Below are 13,261 nucleotides of genomic sequence, written 5' to 3'. Positions count from 1 at the left end.
ACAAATCTTTAGAGACAAACAGTATGTCCAGCATATTGTTTATAAATTTAGCCAAGTTGAACATGTGAAGAATTTTTTGTCTTTTTATTGCTGTACACATACAGTAGGTATTAAAACGATCGAATACACACTGTACAGTATAACATACAAAAATTAAGGCAAGTTACTTTCTGAATGGTTTGGTCTGACAACAGAGACAAAAGAGATGAGTTTCAAATATCTGTTATACAAAGTGATAACAAGGACAAAAGCATTGCCAAGAATGTCAAAATGTTAAAAATTAATGAATGTTTTTTTTTTTTTACATTCAATGAAGCAGGGTATATTTGTATAACCAAATCTCACAGTCACAACACAATTCAATTAAAAGTTCTCAGGTGTGATGGGAGGCAAAAATCTGAGTCAGGAATTAATTCAGGATACATTTACTCCAAACTGTGATATCAGGAAAAATAACAAGCCATGTCAGTATACAATCAAAAATGGAATACATCCAAATCAAAAAAGAGACATTTGTATGAGTACAACACTAGATCAGTGGAGTACTCTTGTGAAATAACAGAAGGACAGTTTCACAAAATGCTTGTTGAGATTTTATGTATAAATTAAGGATTTTGTTCAGGCTCAGACACTGTGCCATTTCTGGTGTGCTGCTGCTCAACAGATTCAGCCAACATTAAAACCTGCTGCCTCTACTTCAGAGCCAATCGGCAATACAAATCACAACGAGATTGATTAAGAAGGCAGTTCACATTAAAAGCTGGCCTGTAAAAGCTACTCTGAGGTGTTTATGCCAGTGAATAGTTGTGGAAACATTCCAAGGGAGTAGCTTCACATATAGTATGGCATTTCTGAGACGAATGGTGTCTAAAGCCATGTTGTGTATCAACCGGGATAAGAAAAGAACGTGCTGACCAACAGATCAAAACTGTAATGAATCGTTTTACTCTTAAAGCTTAATGACTGATAATTTTAAGTGTCAGAGCCTTAACCTAAACCTATTATGAAACAGCTTCAGCTATCAATAACAAGTGGCCTGTCTGGTCTCAGCGAGACCAAAGAGATGTGATCAGCACCACAAAAAGCTGAACAAAAAGGAAAAATGGGACATTAATGGAAAATACAACTAAAAATTGAAACTGATGAATCAGGTGGTGTGTTGTAATGGGTGAAACTCCAGCGTCATCAAGGCTGCACTTTACTGTCTTTCTCCGCGTGGCTCTGCATGTGTTTGGGCAGCTCCTGCAGGAAAAATACAAACCAGATTGAGGAGGTCTGAGGGTAATGTTCAACTGTACTGTTGTTAGTGTGAAGGCACTCTAAGACTGTTTTTATAACAAAGCTTTTAGAGACTGTTGAAAATAAGATGCTGTCAGTTCATTACCTGCCTAACAGACTGCTTTTGGGCAAAAAAAGCGCTGCAGCCTCTCCAGCGACATTTGACCATCTCCAGATTGGGGTTGCTGTGATCTCTAACGAGGTGCTGCAAGAGATGATCCGCCAGGCCGAAGATCAGAGAGCAATTCTGCCACTGAAGACCAGACAAAGACACATGACAGTCAAAAAACATCAAATATTATCCTTAAATATCATAAGAGGAATGTTTATCACCTGATTTAAAATATTGAAAGAAAAGTTTAAGTTTCACTCTCTGTGTAAAGAGTCCTTACCCAGCAGCGGTGGTTCTTCATCAAGTTGAGCTTCACAGCTTGAACACTACCATCATAACAGCCTGTATAGATCTGACAAACAATGCAGATGTATAATTCGACAGTTTACAAAATGAAATCTGTCATGCAATCTTAGATTTAAAAAAAATGGCTGGGTCAGTTTTTATCCACATACCGCACTCTTATGTACAGCCATACACATCACCATGTCACTGTGACCCCCGTACACCTGCAGACGGTCATGGGACTAAAAAAGAGACAAAGACAAAGCTGAAATGACGTCCATCATAAACTTTTCTCATTGGTAAATTGCAAAGACATCTTTGTCCAGATTTCGCTTTGTATTTATTGGCCTCACAGACCACCGCCATTCTGCAACCCTGCCTCTACTTTTGCCTCTTTCTCTTAAAAGGTTCATTAATACAACCTCCTCCACCGTCACGATGTTTGTTGTGTTTCAGAAACACGACTCTGAGCTGCCAGACAAATCTATTTTTGCACTGGAACGGGGCATAAATGAGCCTTAACTTGAAATAGCCGTTATATTGTCCTCCTCAAAGCCACCAGACTCCACTGACAAAAACAGTAATTTTACCTTGCAGATCATTGTAAAACAAACTTATACTATAAATATATAGTAAACTATAAATAAGAAATTCTGATAATGTTCTGGCTCCACACGCTGTTCTTCCCTGCTGTAAATTAGAAACGTCTTCAGCTTCATTAGAAGCTAGCTACCATAAAACATCAAGGAAAATATGCACTAATTTCCTAACTTCTAATACTGTAGAGGGAAACTATCAGAAGTGTAATCGGTGAAGGAAAATAACTTTGTAATGAGTATTTTTTGATGACTAAATGAAACGAGGTTCGTTGCATTCTCTGGATTTTTAGGAAGCTAAGAAACGCACTCAGAAATTGAGTTTTTGAGCTACTAATGGTTGTAAAACTAAGTTATAAATACTGTACCTGGAGCTCATACACTCGGACCAGTTTATCCAGACAGGCCGTCACCATCACCTTCCCTAAGATGACTATCGAGGTGACGGCATGGCTGTGACCCTTGTAGATACGAACCAATTCACCCGTCTGCAGATAAAAGGTGGACGACAAAAATGTGTGAAGTTAAAACAGAAAAACCAAATACACAAACCCAGACACACTGTCTTAATCTGAATATTTTAAAATTATCACTCAGAATAACCTGAGCTATTGTACTGTTGTGTCACCTCAGTAACTACATCTGTACCAAAGGCTCGAGACATAAGAAAGGTTCAGATTAATTTATTTGTAATGTTAAAAGGTATCAGAACAAACTTCATGCACCTGTCCATCGATACTCATTGATAAGTGTACTCACATGGATGTTGTGGGCATGAACAGATGTGTCACTGGAGCCACTGAATACCAGGTCATTCACCACCTGAAAACAACAAAGGAAGAATGATACAGTACTTTGTACACAAGCGATGAAAATTTGGATTTTGACCCCGATATGCACGCAGATTTACTGTTTTCGTAACAGAATGAACAGTAAGTAGCCTTGTGTAATAACTACAATTATTTTGTCTTTTTATCTGGACAAAAATCATTTTTAAATTTTAACGGTTGAAGTGGAAGTGGGTTCATCTCCTCACCTTCATGCAGAGTACAGTTTTGGTGTGACCCTCCAGCGAGCGCAGCAGCAGGCCGCTCTTGGCGTCTCGTACGCTGATGGTGCTGTCGTAGGAGCCGACCAGGAGTACTCGCCGGGCACCCTCCTGTGACGTACCCAGGCAGCTCACACCTCTCGGGCCGTGGCACTCCAAGATATCTAACTGCTTCAGAGTCTAATGAGAGATGGAGAGAGAGATGATAACAGCGGAGAATGTTTTTTCTACTTGGTACCAAATGTCATTTTTGTACATTCCAACTTTCTATTGAGGTTTACGAATGATGCTGTAAACAGACATGAAGTTTTGAGTATTCAAATCATTTCACTCACCTTTAAATCATAGCTGGCCACTGATCCATTGGCGAGTCCAGCAAACAGAATGTTCCACGCGACGTGCAAACACAACACTCTGTCTGACAGAGACATCTGCTGCAGACACTTCTTAGACTGGAGGAGAGAGCAGGCAAACAAAACACAAAATTAAACAGCAACGTGGTTAAAAACCATCAGTAACTCAACATGTTAATTGTAATTACTGGGTTGGTATCATACTTCAACTTTGGCTACATAAAAACAGCTGATGGGAGAAATTCATGATAGCTGCAGGTGTGTGTTCAGCAAAATACATGTGCAGCATCAACCACTGAAATGATTCCCTGTCTAATAAATGTTTAAATCTCACATCACAAGAAGGAATTTTTGTACCTTTGTGCTGTAACAGCGGATCGTCTGGTCACTGGACCCAGTGAAGAGACGTGCTGGCAGGTTTGGGAGCGACGACACCAGCAGACAGTTGACTTTGTTTGTGTGACCCGTGAACACTGCTTGGCATTCCCTGCTCTGGATAAACAAAGACAAAAATATAAAGTTTATAATTTCACAGATTCTATATTGATACAGATCCATTGTCTTTGCTGCTTGGTAAAAACAGTCTGCTCTATTCAGAGAGACTGATTTGGTTTCATTATATTTGCTAATTGTCTGAGGAAGGATACACTTTTACTAAAGAAGTGTGTGTCATTTTAGGACCATGATCAACGCACCATCAGACTGTAGGCGCGTGCTGTGTTGTCCCCCGAACATGTGTACAACAGGCCCTCGTGAACTTGGAGGCCGTGGACGGGGCCTGTGTGGTTCTCAAACGCTCCCAAGAATGGCTCCTCTTCCTCAGCCCCCTCAACACACTCTGAAAAAAGGCAGCGATTTTGTTGAAAATGACATTTTTAGAGCTTTATTTATTTTTGTATCCAAACATGTCCTGTGAGCGTTAAATTCAACTCAAACAGGAGACACAATACTCACCCGGAGGAACGCTGGCATCTTTGACTGGCACAAGAGTGGGCTTAACTTTTCTGAGTGGTCAGGAGAGAACAAAGACGGTCACATTTCACATTCAAAGTAAAGCAACCAAAGATTATCTTATGTAGTGACCTCACCTCTCATCCTCATTTTGCTGAAACGTCTGTGTGCTCATAGCGTTGAACTCCACACTGACAGACTTCTGAGGAGGCTCTCGTTGGACAGGAACATTTGAGACGGTCTCCTCATTGTCCGATTCGTCGATATCAATGATCTCCAGGTTGTAGGGCTCCATCATCTCGACGGAGTCATCGCTCTCGTTCCCTGCGCCATCTTTCTGAGCTGCAGCGAATGCATTTTGATCTCTTTCAGGAACAAGGGTGGATACAGGTTTCTCTGTTGTGGGCTCTTCCTCAGAATCACTGTCAACTTCGTCTCTCGCTAACTTCACTGTTGTTACAGAGTCGTTAAACCTCTCTCTGGTCACTTGCTCCTGCTGCCTGGCAGATGATTCAGGAGAAGGACTCGCAGATAAAGAGGATATTGTTTTGAGTTGTTTCAGAGAGGTAACAGGAGTTGTGGGGGCAGCTAAGTGTGGCGATGTAAGCAGCAGTGAGGGGAGCAAAGCATGGGTAAACAGGGTCACAGGCTGGTTCACAGGTACCTGAGATGTATCAGGGTTACAGGAGACTGTCTGTGGTTCTTGCTTTACTGGAATGGTTGGCAGGGCAAGAGGGGTTGGATGAGGCTGGCTGATCGAGGATGCTGGGTTTGTGGAGGGCGAATGCTGACTGGAGGAGGAGGGGAAGGCACTGAAGGAAGTATGGGGAGAAAGCCTTGGTTGCACGGTAGCAGCAGCCCCTGCTGATGAAGTGGTGGCTCTCTCTGCTACATTTGATTCTGGAAGAGATTGAGAGAGACAAAGGTGAACCATTTGTTGAGTGTGAAGACATTTAAAGCAAAGGGTTAATCTACTGTACCTTGCATCCCCTGCAGGATCTCAATGCGCCTGGTTCTCAGACTGTTGACCTCAGTAGTACACTGAAAGAGCAGGAAGAACAATTTAATGTAATCTCGTGAAAAGACCCCTCAGCAAAACGTGAAAAGATTTGTGATATCTTCTTCATCCATGGTGGTACCTGCTGTCTCAGTAGCAGGAGTCTCTGGACTTCCGTGTAGGCAGCTTGGAGGGCGCTGCGGGCCTGGATCAGAGATCTGTCCAGATCCTGTAACGAGTGGCTCAGCTCCTCCTCCCTCAGAGACACAGCCAACAGCTGGTCCATTTGGTTCTGGTCTAAAAGGTAGGAAAAAACACAAACTGAGACTTACTGGATGATATTTGGAAATATTCAAAAACACGACAGAGAGGTTGAGTTGGTGGTGGTCTATTTGAAGTGGCTGTCAAACACTGTTAGTCAGCTAAGACATACATTTTAAAATGAAAATGCTTTAAAAGAGTGCTTCAGAAATGCATCATTGTACTGCTTAAACATTGGTGGATTAACAGTAGACTATAAAATAATTGAAATCAATTCAGCTGAAGCTGAGATATTCACATTACCCACAATGCAATATGACCACTGACACTTCAGTCAGAGATTACAAATGATACAAAAATACAAAAAACAAAATATCAGGATTACCCTTCTTTGTCTTTGTTTTCCTCTTTTTTCCTCCTGGCTCGTTATCAGGAATGCCATCACGCTGTGAGAATGAAGGAGAATTAAATTCCAATCATAAAAGTATCATCAAGTTAGATATTTCAGCTATGCCTTATACTTAATAATACTGTACACTACTCACTGGCACCACTTTGCTTTTCCTCTTTTTGGCACCACTGTTGTCTCCTAAATCTCCATCCTTGTCCGAGTGTGTTTCCACCTTCACAGAGACAACTCTGACCGTCTGACTGCTGCGACCTTCCTGTGCTGCACCAGGCTGCTCCACAGCCTCCTGCATCTGAGAATTTGATGGTGTTGCTGCGTGAGGTTCATTAACTGTTGTGTCCTGGGCTGCAGGAGGAGGTAGTCGAGTCCAGTGTGCTCCTGAAGCACTGCCTGGGAGCGACTCCCAGTGGAAGCCCTCCGACAGAGGAAAGTCCTCTGCTTGTGTTGAGATTTCTTGGTCAGATGAAAGGTTCGCCAGTTCGATTCCAAACCTGTTACCACACACATTAAACGGATAAAATGATGATTTCTGCTTGGAAAACAAAGGGTAAAGGGATGCATGAAAGAAGAGACTTACCTGGGAAAGCCTTTGATCCTCTCCTGCTTCTTCCTCCTCATCTCCTCGTGCACCTCCCTCCAGTTCAACTTACTCTTTGCCCCTGATGAGCTGAGCAACTTATGCACAGTTGGTTTTTGAATTTTGCCTGATTCATGGGCAATTCGAACCTTGTGGGCGGTGTTCTGGTTGGACTCAGAGGATGCAGTCCTGCCCAAACATCGGGTGAGTGAGGTCTGGCTGTCCAGGGCCTCCCATGATTCTCTCTCTCTGCTGTTTGATGGTCCATTTGAGGCACTCGCAACCACTGAGCTCTCCTCACAATACTGATTTGTTCCTTGTGTCATTCTGACCGTCTGTTCTGAATTAGCAGGAGCATAACTGGAAGGATGAACACCAAGATGGGATGCAGGAGCAGGGGAGCTGACTAGTGAGGACTGCACGGATGTAGTACCAGCAGAGGGGATGGAGGAGTTTTTGTAGAAGACACCTGCTGGCTGCTCCTTCTTAGCTTCAGCTTGATCAGCTGACCGGATAGCTGCCTCAGTGTTCTGCCTCCGGGCTTCACGATCGGCTCTACACGGCTCCCTCACACCCAGCGCTCTTCTGATTTGCCGTAGCATCGCGCTGACGTCAACGTCCCGTATTGGAGCTGCGTTAGCGGGTTTATTTGATGAAGCTGGTTGAGCTGAATCTTCTTGTTCCGCCTGAGAAGGTCCCGTACTCTCTTTCTGGTCGTGATGAAAGATGATGGCTCCATTCTGAGGGAGTTGATCACTGGTGAAGTCTGCTTCACTATCATACTGCTTCGTGTAATAGCCTTGCTGTCTAATAGCAGGCCATGTTCTTTGTTCTGGCATGTTAGTGGCACCTCCTTGAGTATTGTGTTGTCTTCTAATATTTCTGTCCGTTTGGGAATTTGCAGTTTTGACTTTGCTGTACTGACTGTTGCCAGAAAAGTTGCCATCATACCTCATCTGCTGAGTAGACTGGGTGAACTGGTCCCGAACATAAGGGTGTTCAACAACACCTCGACCTGCAGGCTCTCTGGACAAACAAGCCGATCTGTCTGGTTTGAATTGCCGTGTTTGCTCTCTTTGGTGAGGAGGTCTTTGTAGACTGGACACTTTATTCTCTTTGTTTTGAGCAACAGCATTTTTGCTTCCTTCCTGGTGGGCTTCCTGCACCTGTTTCAGTATCTTCGGTTTCACTTGTTTGGATTTTTTCGGCTTCACTAATTTGGACCCCACTGTGTTTTTTCTGGCAGCTCCCTGTTGCATTTCTGCTTGCTTCTGACCAGCTAACTGCTTCTGTTTCTTTTTATTCTTTTTTATTTGTTTCCTCCTGTTATGGAAATAGACAGTGTGTCAAAATAACAACATACTAAATCATTGAAAGAATAAAATGCATGCTCTAATTCTATGGTGGATCGCTTACTCCTGAGTCTTCAGTATCTTGTTTCTCTCCAGGATTTGGTCCAAGGTCTCTGTGCCTAGGATCGTCGTCAGTGAGAGGGGCTTTGCCTTTTTAGACATCAAGCTCTTCAACCTGGCTTTATGTTGAGCGGTGGAGATGTGCTGAGCATACTGTTTTAAACCCATGGAGGATTCCTTACACGCCTGACATTCATGAAATAAATTCCTGTTGATAGAGGAACATAACAAAAGATATGTCAGATGTCAGCAGATGTCAGAATCCCCACTTTAAGCTCTAGAACTGATTTTAAGATCAAAGCTTGATTGTGATTGAGTTATCTCAGTATGGCTAGTGCTGATTCAACAACAATGCCAAAACTATACTTTTTGATATCCAAGTATACAGAACACAAACATGTTTTTCTACAAGCTGATCTTTTTATGAGTCATACTTCTTAAATATTCCATGACAAGCAAAGTGCAAGAACTTTGCCTAAATAAATAGATGCTTGAACACATTTCAGGTGGCACAACAAAGTATTGTGACTCAATATCTAGCTTTAAGGAATACTTGACAAATGTTATGCAAAACGTTCAATCCTCTTTCTCTGATGTCTTAAGTGCATAATGTACCTTTCACTTTGAAAAAACTACTGTTTTTTTTTAAACTTGGAAAATGTATATTTCCCCGAAACACCCTTCTTTTGTTTACATTTTTTTTCATCTCTTTATAACTTGTTCATATTTTATTAATTGTCTTAAACTCAAGACACCCGATGTTCTGTCTGTTTTGTTTTGTGTTAAAAAACGATTCACTCTGTGAAAGGACATATCTAAAGATGAATATTGTAATTATTGTAAAAATATTGTTTGCTTCACACTAAGAAAAGATGTGTGTGCTATCTGTGATGCATGAAAAAAACATTTGTTTCTGAACAAAAATCGGGGTTGAAGTATTTCCAGTGTCTTTAATGCCATTTTAAGCATATCTTGATGATTATCGAGATACTGTGAATTACATATGTTGGACAGGGTAATGGTGACATGATTCTTCACATTTCTGACATTTTATAGACTAAAACATGAAGCATGAACATAACAAACAGATTAAGCGGTTATGAAAATAATTGTTAGTTGCAATCCTACACATTCGTATCTTTTACAAACATTACTCACTTGCCCAGCACCGTCTCCAGCTCTCTGTGATGCAGCATGCCATGCATATGCTCTTGTGCTTCCTGTAGTAAAGAGTCATATTGTCAAGATTAGATATCATTTGTAACAACTGCATTCTATATAACCCAGCACCACCACTCATTTAAATTAGGGATGCACGATATATATTGGACCAAAACATTTTCAGCCCAAATATGGAAAATGTACATTGTCGGTTATCGACAGGTAATGAAATTTTAGCTGCTAAATAGAGCCCATAATACAAAGCATTTGTTGACTTTTTGTTGAAGCGCTTGTTACATCTAACTGCTGCACCGTGTAGAGCCACGCAATAAAGACAAGAGCCACACATGTCATAGCTGGTGTGGACGTTTTTTTCCTACAAGTTCAGAAGAAGACAGCATGATTGTAACTTGCAATACGTGTTCTACAAGTGTTCACAGAGGAGGGAAAAAGTCTTCAAAACTTATTAGAGCTGTGAGATATCAAATCAACCATCTACAATTAGTACATCTTAGCCCTTCTTACACTCAGGTGTGAATAAACTACAGTTTAGGAACTTCTTTTTCAAGTTTAAAAATGTAAAATTATGAATTATTCTATAGTATTGGCCATAAGAGGCAGGTAATTATTGGTTATGGGTATTGGCTGAAAGAAATCCTTATCGTTGCATCCCTAATTTTAAATGTCTCTGTAAAAGAGCTACTTACATGTTTCAAATATGACCTGCGACACAAAATACAGTAGATATGTTTGATCTTCTGGGAGGGTTTAGATTTGTTGTTGTTGTTTTTGTTGTTGTTTTTCTTCCCTGGGGTTTGAGCCACCTTCTCATGCGGGGTTTGAAGCTCTGCCATTTCTGAACAGGTGAAACAAGAACATAAAATAACAGCACACATATTAAAGCTTTGCACTAATACTAATACTAACTCTGCATTAAATATAGAATAAGTAAATCCAAACTCCAGTGTCTCAGTAGACATCAGGGAATAAAGACTATAGCCTATACGTAGCTTAAAGTTTATTAGTGGCATTCGGGTGAATGCTGGAAACCGTTTATAACCCACAACACTGTCAAATCAGTAAGTCTACACGTATACCTGCAGCAAAACGTGGTTATCAAGTCAGCCCTGGTTAGCCAGCCACTGAGAGGTAACACGTTTGACTGACGGTGGACTAAAACAGTTGCAGGTAAACGGTCCCTGAAGTCAATGTCACACAAGCCGGTAAGAAAAGTTGATAAAACGTTGGCTAGTTCATCATACTGAACAAAATATGTTGTGTTTAAATCGTAAACAGGTTGTAATTACCAGACGAATTTCACATGGCAACAACACTCTACTGCTGCCCCACCGCCATGTTTGTCTACGTACGTTACGCGACGGCTACGTCATCCAATCGCACGCTGGCGACGACACCGGAAGTATGGCGGCGGCCACTTTTTCACAGATCTCCAGAACATGAGATGGGATTTTGTATTGGTGTCCGGTCATGACGGTGTGTTACAGCTCCAATGAGCTATAGGGACCACTGCTCTGTGCGGAAGAGGAGTATCTGCTAAAAAGAAACACAACCCAGAAAAACAGTTAGCAGTTAGTTAGCCGAGTTGACGCCTCCTGACGTTTTTAAAAGTTAAAATGTGTAACGGCTGTGTGCAAAAAGAATATCCCGACCGGGTAAGTTGAAGCACCTGTAAGGACCCCTCTTTTTATTTTGACGCACGAATGCTAACTTACTACACTAGCAAAGTAACTAGCTAACTACTGACGTTACAATTACCCGTGAGTAACGTTAATATTTGGTTTAACTAACAACCTCAAACGTCGATGCTTTGGTGTAACGCGCATACAATCGCAGTTTAGGATGTCACTGAGGGAAACAAATTGTTGAGTGATGGTGTCCAAATATGTGTTGCTGTCTCTTCTCGCTAAGGGGAACACTTGTCTGGAGAATGGCTCCTACCTGATGAACTACCTGGGCTGTGCCAACTGCCATCAGAGGGACTTTGTGCTGATCAGCAACAAAGCCACAGAGGATGATGATGGAGAGGAGATTGTCACATATGACCGTCAGTCTGTCTTCTTCACCTCCAAGTTGTTTTCAGATGCCAGTGAACTGACATGTTTTGACCAGCCAGTTTTCACAAATCAAGTAGTTTGTGTTAGGGGTCGACTGATGTGGCATTTTTAGGGCCAAAAGAAACCAAGGAGACTGATAACCAATATTTGTTGTTCTTAAGTACAATTTTCAGGTACTTTACAGGTATTTTCCTTTTCTGCTACTTTCTACTTCCTCTCCACCACATTTATTTGATACATTTATAATAATTTTTTGATTATATTCTATTAACTGTGATGCTTTACCAATCAGATCATGTTGTGGGATGGGAGAGGGTGTTGCATCAGGGCCAAATTTGTTGGTTTAACCTGCAATCTGAAAGAAAGATCTGCAATTTCTCAGGCGTGGTCAGGGCACCTTAGTTAAATACAAACTCCAGGGACCCTGCGTCCTCATATAGGGACGCTACATTTTATTTAATTCTGCTTAACTTACACCTGTTTTCCTCATTCGTGGACACCTGTCTCTATCATCTAGTGGCATCTACTAATCCCAAATAGCTCAGAGAAATAAAAAATGCATAACAAACAAGAGCTCGGGTCTCAGGAGGTTAATCTTAATGCTGGCATCAGGCTCCAATTACTGGTATCTTATGTGTTAATCCTCCTACAAGGTTCCTGTGAAGAAGAGGGAATTACCAGACTTATTCATAAAAAATAATCCACCAATAACTAACTCCATTTGTCTTTTCAGATGTTTGTAAAAATTGTGACCATGTCATCGCCAGGCACGAATACACATTCTCCGTAGTTGATGAATATCAGGTAAGAAATCTCTTTGCTGCTTTATGACCTCAACTAAGTAGATGTATGTCTGAGGACGAGCTTTTGAATAGGGCCAAACTTGTTATCTAACACTAATCTCACTGGGTAGTTGTTGACACTGTGTAGTCTTTTAGTGTGTATATTAATTCTGTTTTGTGTCGTCCAGGAGTACACAATGCTCTGCATGCTGTGTGGAAAAGCAGAGGACTCCATCAGTGTGTTACCTGATGACCCCAGACAGTCTGCACCTCTCTTCTGAACCTGCAGGTCACAATTCACTTTTTAGATCGAGTGTCACCACCACGGATGACTGCTGGCTGCTCGCTTCACGGGTCCAACCATTTTTTGTCATGCATTCGAAATGTTACGCACACTTTCATTTGTGATTTTAAGGTCTTGGTTGTTTGTGAACTACTGTATGCTGATATCAGTATAACTTTTTATAGCCCTTGACAACAATAAATATGTATGTCAATTGACAATGTACTTCAAATAAACATTTTTTACTACTAAGAATTGTATTTCCGTTTGCATTCTGCTCCAGAATGTGAAGCAGTAACTGCTTTGAAGTTATGACGACTATGTTTTGTGTTGCAAAGAACGTTTAGCATGCTAACCAGCTAGCCCCGGCCCGTCCAAAGCACCTTTACTAGCGGTATAAACACCAACGCTCAGTGCTTTGAGCCCCCTGGTCCAGACTGCTAGCTGCAAGGCTAACTGAGCTAACTAACTAACGGCAGCTACTGTTGACAGAGTTTAGCGGTTACTAGAACAGTTGGCGGAGATAGGCTAGACCCTATTTGTTCTGAGTATGAATTCAACAGGTGGCCAATTCTTACATACTGCACATTTCAAGTTTAAATGTCAGAAATGTTTTAAAAATAAAAGTATATCTATCTCCTTAGATGGTTTAAGTTATCTATTTTGCCAAATAGCTTGTCC

At 41.4% G+C, this 13,261-nt stretch overlaps 2 protein-coding genes across 4 annotated transcripts; one reads left to right on the top strand and one right to left on the bottom strand.

The window, feature by feature from the left end:
* Positions 1-65: 65 nt before the first annotated feature.
* On the bottom strand, positions 66-10,894 carry znf106b (zinc finger protein 106b). 3 transcript variants are annotated; one of them, XM_084377250.1, is made up of 21 exons: positions 10,811-10,894; positions 10,148-10,296; positions 9,438-9,499; positions 8,284-8,487; positions 6,868-8,190; positions 6,427-6,781; positions 6,267-6,327; positions 5,763-5,917; positions 5,604-5,664; positions 4,761-5,523; positions 4,627-4,676; positions 4,368-4,510; positions 4,030-4,164; positions 3,655-3,771; positions 3,308-3,499; positions 3,031-3,093; positions 2,640-2,759; positions 1,846-1,917; positions 1,671-1,742; positions 1,385-1,531; positions 66-1,242 (listed from the first exon to the last, which is right to left on the bottom strand). In XM_084377250.1, exons 2-21 carry the CDS (start codon positions 10,292-10,294, stop codon positions 1,186-1,188), a joined length of 4,299 nt encoding a protein of 1,432 aa, XP_084233376.1. In that variant the 5' UTR covers positions 10,295-10,296; positions 10,811-10,894; the 3' UTR covers positions 66-1,185. The 3 variants fall into 3 exon arrangements, with proteins under 3 accessions (XP_084233376.1, XP_084233375.1, XP_084233377.1); XM_084377249.1 differs by having other exon boundaries at positions 10,748-10,826; XM_084377251.1 differs by lacking the exon at positions 10,811-10,894 and adding an exon at positions 10,538-10,726.
* On the top strand, positions 10,867-12,835 carry churc1 (churchill domain containing 1). Its single transcript, XM_084377253.1, has 4 exons — positions 10,867-11,113; positions 11,370-11,505; positions 12,249-12,319; positions 12,486-12,835. Exons 1-4 carry the CDS (start codon positions 11,075-11,077, stop codon positions 12,576-12,578), a joined length of 339 nt encoding a protein of 112 aa, XP_084233379.1. The 5' UTR covers positions 10,867-11,074; the 3' UTR covers positions 12,579-12,835.
* The last annotated feature ends 426 nt before the right edge of the window (positions 12,836-13,261 follow it).

Source organism: Pagrus pagrus, assembly GCF_965226575.1.
Source record: "Pagrus pagrus genome assembly, chromosome: 16".
Taxonomy (NCBI): Eukaryota; Metazoa; Chordata; class Actinopteri; order Spariformes; family Sparidae; genus Pagrus; species Pagrus pagrus.
The sequence above is the reverse complement of the archived record's forward strand: the minus strand, read 5'-3'. Positions and strand labels throughout refer to the sequence as shown.

Bases quoted from the DNA above. Each gene is read 5' to 3' on its own strand.
- znf106b (XM_084377250.1), bottom strand. From the start codon at position 10,294: ATGGCAGAGCTTCAAACCCCGCATGAGAAGGTGGCTCAAACCCCAGGG. The intron at 3,094-3,307 runs GTGAGGAGATGA...TGTTGTTTTCAG, and splicing joins AAACTGTACTCTGCATGAAG to GTGGTGAATGACCTGGTATT. The intron at 1,743-1,845 runs GTATGTGGATAA...ATTGTTTGTCAG, and splicing joins TGGCTGTACATAAGAGTGCG to ATCTATACAGGCTGTTATGA.
- churc1 (XM_084377253.1), top strand. From the start codon at position 11,075: ATGTGTAACGGCTGTGTGCAAAAAGAATATCCCGACCGG. The intron at 11,506-12,248 runs GTCAGTCTGTCT...TTGTCTTTTCAG, and splicing joins GGAGATTGTCACATATGACC to ATGTTTGTAAAAATTGTGAC. The intron at 12,320-12,485 runs GTAAGAAATCTC...TGTGTCGTCCAG, and splicing joins CCGTAGTTGATGAATATCAG to GAGTACACAATGCTCTGCAT.